At 40.0% G+C, this 16,528-nt stretch overlaps 1 protein-coding gene across 11 annotated transcripts in view; it reads right to left on the bottom strand.

Moving 5' to 3' along the window:
* QKI (QKI, KH domain containing RNA binding) overlaps window positions 1–16,528 on the bottom strand; it is a 160,336-nt gene that overhangs the window by 76,079 nt on the left and 67,729 nt on the right. For all 11 annotated transcript variants that reach the window (XR_011568563.1, XM_070796496.1, XM_070796497.1 and 8 more), the window contains one exon: window positions 14,897–15,013. Coding sequence is in view for 10 of the 11 variants with exons in the window: in XM_070796496.1 (XP_070652597.1) it covers window positions 14,897–15,013 (117 nt within the window). In the remaining variant the exon portion in view is untranslated. The remainder of the gene's footprint in view (window positions 1–14,896; window positions 15,014–16,528) is intronic.

Raw genomic sequence — 16,528 nt, 5'->3', positions numbered from 1 at the left:
CAGACACAACTGAGCTGAACTGAGGGACACAACGTTTTTTTTTTAAATACTCTTGCCAAATATGCAAGAATGAAAAGAAGGTTACTAGTCAGAAATTAATCTTATCAGTTACAAAGGTGAAATGTTACAAAACTCCCTTCATATCAGAATCTGAAAACTTTTTTAGTATTTCCTATGTGATTAGTAATTTATATTTAGAATACAAGGCACTAGATCTGATAGACAGACTGCCTGATGAACTATGGATGGAGGTTCGTGACACTGTACAGGAGACAGGGATCAAGACCATCCCCATGGAAAAGAAATGAAAAAAAGCAAAATGGCTGTCTGAGGAGGCCTTACAAATAGCTGTGAAAAGAAGAGACGTGAAAGGAGAAAAGGAAAGACATAAGCATCTGAATGCAGAGTTCCAAAGAATAGCAAGAAGAGATAAGACAGCCTTCCTCAGCAATCAATGCAAAGAAATAGAGGAAAACAACAGAATGGGAAAGACTAGAGATGTCTTCAAGAAAATCAGAGATACCAAGGGAACATTCCATGCAAAGATGGGCTCGATAAAGGACAGAAATGGTATGGAGCTAACAGAAGAAGAAGATATTCAGAAGAGGTGGCAGGAATACACAGAAGGACTGTACAAAAAAGATCTTCACGACCCAGATAATCACGATGGTGTGATCACTCACCTAGAGCCAGACATCCTGGAAAGTGAAGTCAAGTGGGTCTTAGAAAGCATCACTACGAACAAAGCTAGTGGAGGTGATGGAATTCCAGTTGAGCTATCTCAAATCCTGAAAGATGATGCTGTGAAAGTGCTGCATTCAATATGTCAGCAAATTTGGAAAACTCAGCAGTGGCCACAGAACTGGAAAAGGTCAGTTTTCATTTCAATCCCAAAGAAAGGCAATGCCAAAGAATGCTCAAACTACCGCACAATTGCACTCATCTCACACGCTAGTAAAGTAATGCTCAAAATTCTCCAAGCCAGGCTTCAGCAATACATGAACCGTGAACTTCCAGATGTTCAAGCTGGTTTTAGAAAAGGCAGAGGAACCAGAGATCAAATTGCCAACATCCGATGGATCATGGAAAAAGCAAGAGAGTTCCAGAAAAACATCTATTTCTGCTTTATGGACTATGCCAAAGCCTCTGACTATGTGGATCACAATACACCGTGGAAAATTCTTCAAGAGATGGGAATACCAGACCACCTGACCTGCCTCTTGAGAAACCTATATGCAGGTCAGGAAGCAACAGTTAGAACTGGACATGGAACAACAGACTGGTTCCAAATAGGAAAAGGAGTACATCGAGGCTGTATATTGTCACCCTGCTTATTTAACTTCTATGCAGAGTCCATCATGAGAAACGCTGGGCTGGAAGAAGCACAAGCTGGAATCAAGATTGCCGGGAGAAATATCAATAACCTCAGATATGCAGATGACACCACCCTTATGGCAGAAAGTGAAGAGGAACTCAAAAGCCTCTTGATGAAAGTGAAAGTGGAGAGTGAAAAAGTTGGCTTAAAGCTCAACATTCAGAAGACGAAGACCATGGCATCCGGTCCCATCACTTCATGGCAAATAGATGGGGAAACAGAGGAAACAGTGTCAGACTTTATTTTTTGGGGCTCCAAAATCACTACAGATGGTGACTGCAGCCATGAAATTAAAAGACGCTTACTCCTTGGAAGGAAAGTTATGACCAACCTAGACAGCATATTCAAAAGCAGAGACATTACTTCACCAACAAAGGTCTGTCTAGTCAAGGCTATGGTTTTTCCTGTGGTCATGTATGGATGTGAGAGTTGGACTGTGAAGAAGGCTGAGCGCCGAAGAATTGATGCTTTTGAACTGTGGTGTTGGAGAAGACTCTTGAGAGTCCCTTGGACTGAGCAAGGAGATCCAACCAGTCCATTCTGAAGGAGATCAGCCCTGGGATTTCTTTGGAAGGAATGATACTAAAGCTGAAACTCCAGTACTTGGGCCACCTCATGCGAAGAGTTGACTCACTGGAAAAGACTCTGATGCTGGGAGGGATTGGGGGCAGGAGGAAGGGGACAACAGAGGATGAGATGGCTGGATGGCATCACTGACTCGACGGACGTGAGTCTGAGTGAACTCCGGGAGTTGGTGATGGACAGGGAGGCCTGGTGTGCTGCGATTCATGGGGTCGCAAAGAGTCGGACACAACTGAGCGACTGAACTGAACTGAACTGAATAGGTATTTGGGGAGAAGGCAATGGCAACCCACTCCCAGTGTTCTTGCCTGGAGAATCCCAGGGACAGGGGAGCCTGGTGGGCTGCCATCTCTGGGGTCGCACAGTCAGACACGACTGAAGCAACTTAACAGCAACAGCAGCAGCATAGGTGTTTGAATTAAGCAAAAACTTAAGATAAAAACTTACTAAGACCTTTTAAAAGCAGTGCTAACTACCTGCTGTAGTTTGTATTTTCTCTTTTAAGTAATAAATAATTTGCAAAATGAAGAATCATAAGTTTAAAATTTTCTGGACCCAAAGACTATGATATCATCCTGGTCCTATGACAACTTGTGAATTAACAACTGTACATGTCTTTAAAAGTCAAAGAGTTAACAAGTACACATGAGTTAAAAAGAAAAACAGTTTAAAATTCAAAGAGCAACATTATAATTTCTTTAAATTGTTATCTTTCATAACTGCAGAAGAAAAAGTAAAAATAGGACAGAGTTAGATGGCTCACTATGCTTATGAAATTGTCTGATAATGTGTTAGTAATATAACTGACAAAAGGTTTCCATTGAATTTCTCTGTTAAAGAGTTTTAAAAAAGAAAATCAACTGATGTAGCATAATGATAAGCACATAGCAACATTCCACTACTAATTTTGTTCACAGAGAACTGAACTTTCTGAGGGAAAAAAACTTCTTTATACACAATATACTATAAGATACTCAAAGATTCCTTAACTAAATTGACTACAATCCAATCAAGACTGAATTTTAAAAGGCTCATTAACAGCATCCAGTGATAAAATAGACTCTCCCTTTCACTGAAACTCATGTCTCATTTCATTAGACATGGACAATTAATTCATCGTGGTATTAGATCTATAGCAGAGTAATTAGCTTAAGTTTTACAGGTTACTTAAAGAGTTACTTTAGTAATGAAAACAGGTTTACTTTCATTGGATCCATCTTTTTATCCCTTAAAGAGTCTTACAAATTAAAAAGAAAAAAAAAAACAAACTGTACTTTAAAAAACAGTAGCAAAAGTTTTATTTCAAATCTTCCTGAGCTTTCTCAGTAATCACTAAAGGCAAAGGAATGACTATTTTATAAAAATGTATTGAAATACTATCCAATCTGAAACAAATATTTAATTTGTATTGAAAGATGATGCTGTGAGAGTGCTGCACTCAATATGCCAGCAAATTTGGAAACCTCAGCAGTGGCCACAGGACTGGAAAAGGTCAGTTTTCATTCCAATCCCAAAGAAAGGCAATGCCAAAGAATGCTCAAACTACCACACAATTGCACTCATCTCACACGCTAGTAAAGTAATGCTCAAAATTCTCCAAGCCAGGCTTCAGCAATATGTGAACCATGAACTTCCTGATGTTCAAGCTGGTTTTAGAAAAGGCAGAGGAACCGGAGATCAAATTGCCAACATCTGCTGGATCATGGAAAAAGCAAGAGAGTTCCAGAAAAACATCTATTTCTGCTTTATTGACTATGCCAAAGCCTTTGACTGTGTGGATCACAATAAACTGTGGAAAATTCTTCAAGAGATGGGAATACCAGACCACCCAATCTGCCTCTTGAGAAATTTGTATGCAGGTCAGGAAGCAACAGTTAGAACTGGACATGGAACAACAGACTGGTTCCAAATAGGAAAAGGCGTTCGTCAAGGCTGTATATTGTCACCCTGTTTATATGCAGAGTACATCGTGAGAAACGCTGGACTGGGAGAAACACAACTTGGAATCAAGATTGCCGGGAGAAATATCAATAACCTCAGATATGCAGATGACACCACCCTTATGGCAGAAAGTGAAGAGGAACTCAAAAGCCTCTTGATGAAAGTGGAAGTGGAGAGTGAAAAAGTTGGCTTAAAGCTCAACATTCAGAAAACGAAGATCATGGCATCCAGTCCCACCACTTCATGGGAAATAGATGGGGAAACAGAGGAAACAGTGTCAGACTTTATTTTTCTGGGCTCCAAAATCACTACAGATGGTGACTGCAGCCATGAAATTGAAAGACGCTTACTCCTTGGAAGGAAAGTTATGACCAACCTAGATAGCATATTGAAAAGCAGAGACATTACTTCACCAAAAAAGGTCTGTCTAGTCAAAGCTATGGTTTTTCCTGTGGTCATGAATGGATGTGAGAGTTGGACTGTGAAGAAGGCTGAGCACCGAAGAATTGATGCTTTTGAACTGTGGTGTTGGAGAAGACTCTTGAGAGTCCCTTGGACTGAGCAAGGAGATGCAACCGGTCCATTCTGAAGGAGATCAGCCCTGGGATTTCTTTGGAAGGAATGATGCTAAAGCTGAAACTCCAGTACTTTGGCCACCTCATGCGAAGAGTTAACTCATTGGAAAAGACTCTGATGCTGGGAGAGATTGGGGGCAGGAGAAGGGGACGACAGAGGATGAGATGGCTGGATGGCATCACTGACTCGATGGACGTGAGTCTGAGTGAACTCCAGGAGTTGGTGATAGACAGGGAGGCCTGGCGTGCTGTGATTCATGGGGTTGCAAAGAGTCGGACAGGACTGAGTGACTGATCTGATCTGATCTGATACTACCTTAAAGCTAAGTTGCTTAAGTCCAAAATGAACATGTAACCAGAAACAGAACTAAAAATTCCATATGAAATTTCATATTCCAAAATGAAATTTGTTTAAAAAAAAAAACTCAAAGTAAAAATGAGGGTATGAGAAGAAAGAAGAAAAGCAGAGGAGAGGACAGCAGAGGGCCCCTTCCCAGCCCTGAAGGCCCACTAAATCAATCAGCCAGAAAGAGACAGTTAAGCCAGTGCTGCCCCAAGTGCAGCCTCCCAGGACAGAATCAAGTGTTTAGAAATTTCTATAGCACTCTGACTGGATACTTCTGCCCATTAGGGCTTCCCTGGTGGCTCAGTGGTAAAGAATCCACCTGCAATGCAGGAGACACATGTAGAAGACTCATGTTCGATCTTTGGGTAGGGAAGATCCCCTGAAGGAAATGGCAACCAACTTCAGTATTCTTGCCTGGAAAATCCCACGGACAGAGAAGCCTTGTGCGCTATATAGTTCTTGGGGTATTTAGAAACTTTTACAGCATTCTGACCAGATATTTTCCTCCGCTGACATAAAGTTTAAACAGGATGAAAATTGTCTTTTAAAGTTGTCTCTGATAATTTATTTCACTGTATAATAATTTTACAAAAGAAACAGTCTATGATGAATTACAATTTTGTTGTAATGGTCTTTTGTGGCAGACAATTTGAAAAGTACTGATTTAAATTCTTCCAGAAATGCAGGCTTTCCTTTCTCTTTAAAAAGAAACCAATCAATCACTTTTGAGGCTGAATTCAGTGCCCTGTTCCATGACATTAACAAGAAAAAAAAGGTGGAGGAGGACTGAAGTTCCTAGGGTATTAGTTTATAGCTAGTGTAGGACACCTTTGAGACACTGGACATTAAATATGTCAAAGGCCCTAAGGTTAAGAGATTATTTCGTTTTATATTCAGAGCAGAGTTAGGATCAGAGGCTCTGAATCTCAAAGCTTTCCCGCACATACAGGACTCTCTGAGTCGAGCTGTCTGAGGCCTGGCTCTCTATCTGCAGCCTCTGCTCTCTCCTCCCTACACCATCCTTTCTATAGCCACCTTCTCTAAAAAACAATGTCTCATATAACTTCTTACTTTAAAAATATGAGTGCCAATACACTGCTTTCCAAAGAAAAAGATTTTAATATAGTATTCAAGGCCCTATACGGAGAAGGTAGTGGCACCCTACTCCAGTGCTCTTGCCTGGAAAATCCCATGGATGGAGGAGCCTGGTAGGCTGCAGTCCATGGGGTCGCTAAGAGTCAGAGACGACTGAGCGACTTCACTTTCACTTTTCACTTTCATGCGTTGGAGAAGGAAACGGCAACCCACTCCAGTGTTCTTGCCTGGAGAATCCCAGGGACGGGGGAGCCTGGTGGGCTGCCGTTACGGGGTCGCACAGAGTTGGACACGACTGAAGCGGCTTAGCAGCAAAGCCCTATATCCTCAGGTCCAAGCCTGTCTCCAACACCACTTTTCCCACTAAACCTTGTCACTTGCACGGCAACATGCCAAGCAGAACACCATTCCACTCATCTGCCCTGTCAATTCCTACTCCAGTCCAATCTTCTCTAGCTTTCCCTGAAGTCCTCAACGTGTGAAAGCACTCATCACTTCCTTGGCTCCCCACTGCACAATGCATAACAACTGTTGTTTACACCGCACGGTGCGTTAGTCTACCGTCAACATATCAGTCTCTCAGGGTAAAAGACCTTCGAGGACAAAATTCATAGCATTCAAAACTACTTACTGCCTGAAAAGGTACTGACTATGGTGGGGGGTTGGGAAAACTGAGTGACAACCATGTGTACCATAGGAACTAAAATATCACAGAATTAAATATGAGTAAGTATTAGACTTCATAGCTTTAATAAGGTTCCTTCCAAATAGATATATAATACTATAATTTTCATAATTACTCTTAAGCTAAATACTACTATTCAGCTGGAAGAGGGAATGGCAGCCCACTCCAGTGTTCTTGCCTGGAGAATCCCTTGGACACAGCAGCCAGGCAGGCTATGGTCCACAGGGTCACAAAGAGTCAGACCTGACTGAAGCGACTTAGCACACATGCACTATCCCAATCAGATTCATGCAAGTTTCTAAGCATGCACTTTATAAAAGTAACATTTTTAAGAGAGAATCCAAAAAAATTCCTACTCTCAACGCATTGACTTGAAGGCACCAAGAGCAGGGGTGAGAGCAGGTGGTAATGCAGGAATATAAAAGAGAGAAAAAAACCCATTCCTCACAGGGTACAGTCTTTCTCAACTAAGGACTCCACAAGGGAATCGAGTACCCAGTGGTGGCCCAAGGCATAAATTATATATAGCTCACTTCTCTCCTATCTAGAATGGTACTCATTATTGAACCACTCTTAGTGAAACTGAAGAGCTTCTAAGATGAGGAACCCTAGCTGAGAAAGGCTGTGTAAACTAATGGAAAATTATAGCACTTTTCTTCTTGAAAACATTTAAAACAATAATTCATTTCTTGTGCCCAGCCACAAGTTTACTACAATACAAACAATATAATGTAAAACTCAAGGTTCAAAAAATGAAGATCATGGCATCTGGTCCCATCACTTCATGGCCAAGTAGATGGGGAAACAATCCAAACAGTGACAGACTATTTTCCTGGGCTCCAAAATCACTGTGGACAGTGACTGCAGCCATGAGATTAAAAGACGCTTGCTACGTGGAAGAAAAGCAATGACAAACACAATGTTACTTTGCCAACAAAAGGTCTGTATAGTCAAAGCTGTGGTTTTTCCATTAGTCATGTATGGATGTGAGAGCTGAACAATAAAAAAGGATGAGCGCCGAAGAACTGATGCCTTCAAACCATGGTGCAATGAACTGAAATCCATCAAAACTGTTAAAATGCATTCATAATGATAGTCAAATAAAAACAAGACAAAAAAACTAATTCTACACCTCTGGAGGATTCCTAGGAACCAATTCACTATTTTAAACCTAGTAAATAAGGGACTGAGTCAAAAAAAACAACTGAGCATTTATCCAGCCTTTCCTAAAAAAATTAAATCTAACTAATAATAGCAAAGAAACAGGGTAATAACTGTTTTGCAGTTCCCACTGAAGTAAAAGGTCTGAAAAACAATCGACAATGATTGCTAAAATCAAAGGAACACTACATTTTCGGTATCACCACCACATTTACTTACAAAATTTTCTTTCAAAAGGAAGAAAGGAAATGAGGAAGGAAGGGCAGGAGAACTAAACCTTATTAAACCTTTCTCACTACCAAATTGCCAAAAATACAGGGGACACAGATAAGTGTTAATAAACATGGCCATGACCATGAAAATACATGAAAATACAATCAGCAAAGGCCACGGGAATTGTTCGGTACAAGCAACTCAGACCCTTTACAAATAAACTACAAAAGAGAAATGGGGGCCAGGGCGAGAATGGCTTAACAGATCTATCAATCAAATGCAATGTGTAAGCCCCTCACACGGACACCATTTAAGCTTCTCTTAAACGCACATTTATGAGACAAGAGGGGAATTAGGAACACTGGCCAGACATTTAACAACACAAAGAAATTGTTCTAGTGATGAAAGAAAACACAAATATGATAGTGCTGAAGAGCCCTTCTATTTTAGAAACACCTAATACAGCATCTCCAGCTTGAGATGATGTCCGGAACTTGCTCCCCAGACCGTCTGGCAGACAGAGGGGCGAGGAGGACAGGGGACACCAGGCACACGTGGGAGGAGACGGGCAGCGCGGCGCTAGGGGCTGAATAGACACTGCTTACAATCTGCAGTGATCAAAGCTGTTTTTCTGGTTGTTGTTGTTTTTTTTTTATTTAATAAACTACACTTATGCTCCAGGTTGTCAGAAATCTAGCATTCAACAAGACTAATAAAGTGGGCTGTCTAGACCATGTTTGTACCTGACGTTATGTCACTGGCTATCACAACCACTTTAGTATGTAAAACCAAAAAAACTATATCAATTTGATCATTTTCAAAGTGTTGAGAAAGTAATAACATCCTTCATAAAAATAAAAGTCTAAGTTTCCCCCATACAAGCAAATTAATTTTTGCATATACTGCTAATATTGCCTTAAGCTATCTTTTAAGTTTTCTTATCACACAGCACAAAGTCTCAGACATTATAATGCTCAATTATTTGTCAATTAAACTGACAGGACAGGATACAGAACTGCAGGAAATGCTAATTACAAAGCATCAAGAATAGGAAGACTCACTTTGTACAGCACATGTGAAAGTGTATACACCAACGCAGGAAGAATGATCTATTAGACACATCGGAACTGTCACCAAGAGGAGTCTCTAAAAGCGATAGGATCAGGTGCCTCGCCACACTTTTTCTCTGATCATATACACTTTTAAACTTTTCTAAAAATATCACATATTAACTAAGTAAAACATCTATGAACTGTAAGAATAGGAGAAAAATGTGTAAGCATATGAAAAGTGGCAAATAAAAAAGTTATGCAATTCTACCCATGTTTGCAATTGTACAGTATGTCCCTCTAATAATACTTCAGAGATCATGGTCCATACAACACTGTAGCTCCTCAAGAAGTTAAGACATCTCTCAGAATGGACAGATTGTGGTCAAATATATTTGGGCAATGTATTAAAATCTAAATTAAAACTTTATAACAGATTTATCTAATTTTAAATTCAAAGTTCATATTCTGAAGAGAATGAATTATAGAGCTGAATGTCAATGTCCAGCAAGATACATGTTTATACTGAGTGCAGTTAACAGTTAGAAATAGGGACTGGATAAGTTACTTGACCTCTTTTAAGTCTTCATTCCTGTTAGAAGAGTAAAAATTATCTTTTGAGATTTCTGCACAGTCTGAATATGACACTGAACAGATCGTAAATGTGGTTAATACCATCTGGCCACTGCTATTAGCAGCCCTTGAATGGCCATCTGATTCCCTGAGTGCACATCCCTTCATTTCAAGCAAAGAGCTCTAACCAGAATTGCTGAGTCCTACTGGACATTTTCAGAAGACCCAACACCTGACTTTGATCAACTGTAGACATCTCACCCCTTTCATGGATCACAGCTTTGTCACGTCCAGTAGTCCTGTACAGATGTGACAGTTGGGCCATAAAGAAGGCTGAGAACCAAAGAATTGATGCTTTCGAACTCTGGTGGTGGAGAAGACTCTTGAGAGTCCCTTGGACTGCAAGCAGATCAAACCAGTCAATTCTAAAGGAAATCAATCCTGAATATTCATTGGAAGGACTAATGCTGAAGCTACAATACTTTGGCCACCTGATGGGAAGAGTCGACTCACTGGAAAAGACCCTGATGCTGAGAAAGACTGAGGGCAATAGGAGGAGGCAGCAGAGGATGAGATGGTTAGATAGCATCACTGATTCCATGGACATGGATCTGAGCAAACTCCAGGAGAGAGTGGAGGACAAGGAGCCTGGCGTGCTGCACTCCATGGGGTGGCAAAGAGTCGGACATGACTGAGCGACTGAACCACAGCAGCAGCAGACATCTCACACACTAACATTTTCAGGTGGGAGTGGGAAGTAGAAAGACAAGCACAGCTCCCTAGTCAGTTATGAAGTGTGAGTGAAGTTCTTGTCCTAAGGCTCCTGCAATTACCCAGTACCATTCCTCTGGGTATTATATACGACAATGCTGCTGTGCCCATCAATAATTCTGAAGTAACAGCAATCCAGGAAAATGAAAAATATAAAGTAGCATATTCATTCCCCTGCTTAAAACCAACAGCGTAGGATGATATAGTACTGCCTATCTTCCCCAAAGAACTGAAAACACAAAGAATTTATCATTTTCTCTATTCATAAAAACTTTGGGGAATGTAATGCAGAGGGGACATCTATGTCTTTCATTTACTACCTACACATTCATCCCTTCTCAGATGGTTTTTTCCAGTGTCTACTCTATGCCAAGTACTCATCAAACAGCAGAGAAACACTCCATAAAACAGACATGGCATGCTGTTACTGACAAATCAGCAAACAGCATTCCATCATTAATACCATGGACAGTCAACAAATTAAGATTTTCTAGCTTTCTCAGCTTTTACATAAACTGACAATTCTGCACGAAAAAGTTTAGTTTTCCTTTAAACTCATAGAATATGCTTCAATCAGCCTTATTATTTATTTCAATACTTTTTGGTCTCCATATATTTTTCATGTTCTTTTTCAAAGTAATAGCCAAGCAACAAGTGATAGCACCTTCCACTGTGACTTAACTTCTATTAACATTTTTAAGAACTCAATGAGCAGAGCAGAGTAAACCAAAATGACATGGTTGACAGTTTAGTATGCATAGATTTGAATTAATATTACAGAAGACACCCTTGGCATTACAAATCTACACATAAATTCTTCATCGTAGTATCAAACATACGGTAGGCCTTCAAATTAACTGGATATTCCCAAAGTATATTCATCTATCAGATCAGATCAGATCAGATCAGTCCTCAGTCGTGTCCGACTCTTTGCGACCCCATGAATCACAGCACGCCAGGCCTCCCTGTCCATCACCAACTTTCGGAGTTCACCCAGACTCATGTCCATCAAGTCAGTGATGCCATCCAGCCATCTCATCCTCTGTCGTCCCCTTCTCCTCTTGCCCTCAATCCCTCCCAGCATCAGAGTCTTTTCCAATGAGTCAACTCTTCGCATGAGGTGGCCAAAGTACTAGAGTTTCAGCTTTAGTATCATTCCTTCCAAAGAAATCCCAGGGTTGATCTCCTTTAGAACGGACTGGTTGCATCTCCTTGCAGTCCAAGGGACTCTCAAGAGTCTTCTCCAACACCACAGTTCAAAAGCATCAATTCTTCGGCGCTCAGCCTTCTTCACAGTCCAACTCTCACATCCATACATGACTACTGGAAAAACCATAGCCTTGAGTAGACAGACCTTTGTTGACAAAGTAATGTCTCTGCTTTTCAATATGCTATCTAGGTTGGTCATAACTTTCCTTCCAAGGAGTAAGCGTCTTTTAATTTCATGGCTGCAGTCACCATCTGCAGTGATTTTGGAGCCCAGAAAAATAAAGTCTGACACTGTTCCCACTGTATCTCCATCTATTTCCCATAAAGTGGTGGGACTGGATGCCATGATCTTAGTTTTCTGAATGTTGAGCTTTAAGCCAACTTTTTCACTCTCCACTTTCACTTTCATCAAGAGGCTTTTGAGTTCCTCTTCACTTTCTGCCATAAGGGTGGTGTCATCTGCATATCTGAGGTTATTGATATTTCTCCCGGCAATCTTGATTCCAACTTGTGTTTCTCCCAGTCCAGCGTTTCTCACGATGTACTCTGCATATAAACAGGGTGACAATATACAGCCTTGACGAACGCCTATTTGGAACCAGTCTGTTGTTCCACGTCCAGTTCTAACTGTTGCTTCCTGACCTGCATACAAATTTCTCAAGAGGCAGATCAGGTGGTCTGGTATTCCCATCTCTTGAAGAATTTTCCATAGTTTATTGTGATCCACACAGTCAAAGGCTTTGTCATAGTCAATAAAGCAGAAATAGATGTTCTTCTGGAACTCTCTTGCTTTTTCCATGATCCAGTGGATGTTGGCAATTTGATCTCCGGTTCCTCTGCCTTTTCTAAAACCAGCTTGAACATCAGGAAGTTCATGGTTCACATATTGCTGAAGCCTGGCTTGGAGAATTTTGAGCATTACTTTACTAGCGTGTGAGATGAGTGCAATTGTGCGGTAGTTTGAGCATTCTTTGGCATTGCCTTTCTTTGGGATTGGAATGAAAACTGACCTTTTCCAGTCCTGTGGCCACTGCTGAGGTTTCCAAATTTGCTGGCATATTGAGTGCAGCACTTTCACAGCATCATCTTTCAGGATTTGGAATAGCTCAACTGGAATTCTATCACCTCCTCTAGCTTTGTTCGTAGTGATGCTTTCTAAGGCCCACTTGACTTCACATTCCAGGATGTCTGCTATAGCAGTTAATAAAACTAAAAATGCAATCTGCAGTCAAAATGTTGTTGGTGTCTTAATCTATCACTGTTTTCATGCATTATGTATAATCTGTAAACTTTTTTATTTCATTAGGCAACAGTACAAATTAAAAAAATATAATGTGTTAACTACTTCTGTTTGTGCTTAAGAACAAAGTGGACAAGACAGAATATGGACACACCAACCACCAGAGAACCAAACAAAAAAGCTGTGAGGATACGGGATATTCAAAGGTCACAAAGCAACAACAAAGCATTGTCATTTCCAAAGCTTAAAAAGCTGAAGTACTTCCCCCATGATACAGTGTAAGAGTTTAAACAGGAAATGCACTAACAATGTAAACAAAATTTATTAAAGAGCAATCATTAACATTGACTGATTGATCACTGTATGTCAAAGCACTATGCTAAGCGCTCTACAACTTCTGTAATCCTCACGCCATCAGTGACCTCACAGTAACCTCACTACTCCCGCTTCACATGCCACCAAGAGATGAAGTCATCTGCTAAAATCACAAAGCTGCTAAGTGATAGAAGCAAGAGTCAAATGAAAGCAAGACGGTTACAGAGGTTACACTCTTAGCCACTCTAATGTATGCCAAAATGATGGCAGGAAACTGTTCTTCAGACTCCAAGTTCAACCTGACTGAAAGCAGAACTGGCGATGCCTCATTACAGGGCTCTGAGCTCCACTCCTCAGTGTCTGTGCGTGAGTGGAGGGCTGCTACTGCAGAATCGACAAGACGCTGAGGAGAGGGCAAAACACGCTTTGTAAACTGACATAACAACTTGTTTGACGGATGAATACACCATCAGTTTTGAGAGCTTGTCGTACTGTACCTAGGCTATTAAATCAGCATTGCTTGAAGCAAAGCAACCACAAGCGCAAACATGGGAACCAAAACTGCATGGCAATACAAGACTGCCCCTCGGCTGAGTCACACAGTGATGAAGTTATTTTAAGATTCTAATAAAAAAGATTGTTTTAAATACAACTGCTAAATATGCTCAGGGAGAACTCACATGCTTGCCTCAAAGTATCTTTATACTCATCTGACAAGAACAGCTTAAAATAAAATTTACAGATAATTAATATTATTGACAGCCTCTCTGCTCAGCTTAACTACTAAGTCATTGTTTATCTGTAAGGAGAGAAAATGATTGAGACCCCAGTCAGCTAATGGGAAAGATGAAATGAAATGAGGTGAGAGCTTAGAAAGAAGTCAGAATGAAGTCAGAGTACCTACAGGTCTGGCATTCACTCTGTAAGCTCCACAGAGGGATTCAATGCACAACACGCTCTAGCAAAGCCACCCACATCTCCATCATTTGATGTGTCTTTCAAGGCAATGTATTTAAAAATCAAACACACAACAAACCCTTCCTAACAATACATTTAATCTTTGGCAATCAAAACCTATGTTATTCTTAAAAAATCAGTCAAACATTTTTCACACAGATAGAATTCAAAGTATTCTGCCTCATAGCATCACTGGATAAAAGGAAACAGGCAAATAAAACCTTCTGAAAACACAGTATTTAAAGCAGGGAACTAGGTGTTCATCAATTAAACTAGAAAAGTAAGAAGTGGCAAAAGGAAGAAAAGCAGAAAACAACAACAATATACTTTAAAGTAAAATAGCTGGAAAACAAACTCAACGTGAAATGCTGGTGAAAACCAAAATGACTCCTGTATGGCTACTTATAAGCCTTCCTCCACACTTACTCACTCTCCTGATGAGATGACATAAATCCACAGTAATTCATTTGATTCTTCTCATGTAAATCTCATCAAGAGAAACATTTTAGATTTTTCAAAGTTTCAGTTACATCTTTAATACATACAACACTGAATAGTCTAACTTCCAAACTGGCGGCTTCTCAAGTGTAAAAACCAACATGAATATGATGGATTAACTGTTATTAGCTAACTAAATGAAAAGTAATGATAATCAAAAAGAGAAAATCATGACACCACCTTTAAAAAGTTAAAAATTTTCTGACATGAAATAACATATACTGCTTTAAGATCTAGATATTTTGTTATTAAAATTCAAAAGTGTAAGTACATTATTCACATAAAGGACGGCCCCATTTTCAAGGACTTACCTTCTTCTTATCCCTCATTGAGCCTTTGCCTCGGACCATGATCTTGCATCCTGTTTCTGCTTCAAGCTGTTTAGCAGTAAGTCCTCTAGGTCCAAGGATTCTCCCAACAAAATTAAACTGGGGGGAAAAAAAACCAACATCGTGCATTAGTCACTTAAAGTATATACTTAACTTTCTCTAATTAAATTTTTAAAAATACTAAGTTGAAATAAAATCTTATTAATTTCTTGCCAAGTTTGAGGGTGTAATGATAGCAGTTCATGGTTTAGCTTGAAATTTTCATGTGCATTAATACAAATCATGGATTAGGAACAGCAGAATCTACCTAAAACAGGTGCTGTATTCAACTGCCCATCAATATGCACACTCTAAACAAGTGTACATGAAAAGTTCAACAAATCCCTTCTATGACTGGGTTCCAGGAGCTATTTATTATGTTAAATAGTGGCTGCCTTTTATACAGAAATCCCTGGGGGAAATTCCTATCTTATTGATCTAAGTTATACTTCAGCGACTGTTCAGAAAGCATTGTGTTTTGGGGCTGGCTGCCAGAACACTGATGGCCAAAACTGTATTCCACACTATACTATTTAAGACGTAGGAGTCTACATTTTTTCCCCACAATCTTTGCACAATTTTGTATCTGCATCCTTATTTTCCTATTTCCCATCTCTTCCTTTAGTTCATACTACTACTTTAACAAAGAACCTTAACTCTTGTCACAAAAAGGACAGTGATAAGAAATAACTGTATAAATAATTATCATCCCTCCACAGAAACTTCTAATATTCACACATAGAAGTTAATTTTTTTAAAAGGCCAGTGAGAGGAACAGATTGACTATAAACACTGGAAAGTAAATTTTCCTTATTAATATGTCATCTATATAAAAGACAAGAAAATGAATATCATCAGTTCCACAAAGATCCATGGGTGGTTTTTATCAACTTATTCAAACAGGTTACTGATACCTATGCTTCCTACTTTTTTCCTGCATTTTATTCCTACTGTTAGTGTATCGTTACATAACATTAACATGCCAGAATTCACTGCTCTCAGCGCTTAAGAAGCGAGGGCACTTCCTCAGTCTTCTGTGCTCCAGAGGCTGCCTGCTTTGCCTCAGCTGCTCACCAGCACTGCCACATCTTAGAGAAGTGATTCCCAAATGAAACATGTGTGCGTACGCATTTGAGGATGGAAGAAAGTCCTATTCCCTAGGGGACTGTGACATCAGTTCTTCCACCCCAAGCAAAGACTCTCAGGTCCTTGACCCAGCTATACAAGATTCCAAATTCTGAAATCTGCCTGAACTATGTCTTTACATTCAAATAAAACCCTTTACCCTTGCCTAGTTTTTGGCATATAGGACTTGACCTACCTCTTCAACCAACTAAACCCTTGCAGTCATCCAGTCAAAGAGCCCTCCTCTCATATCCCCCATCTAAATAAACTGAAGTACTGTACTGTACTTGAAGGACTGTATTATGATTACACGTCTATACTTGGAAAGCATACAGACCCCAACTGGTATTCAAGCTCCAATATTAAGCAATAATTAAGAATCGGGAAGTCATATAAAACAAGCCTCAATCATGTGATGGAGACAACGCTTTCCGGAACTGCTGTGATGAG

This window comes from Bos indicus, chromosome 9 (genome assembly GCF_029378745.1).
Source record: "Bos indicus isolate NIAB-ARS_2022 breed Sahiwal x Tharparkar chromosome 9, NIAB-ARS_B.indTharparkar_mat_pri_1.0, whole genome shotgun sequence".
NCBI classification, from domain to species: Eukaryota; Metazoa; Chordata; class Mammalia; order Artiodactyla; family Bovidae; genus Bos; species Bos indicus.
Note: the sequence above shows the minus strand (reverse complement) of the source record. Positions and strands in the feature narration are given on the sequence as shown.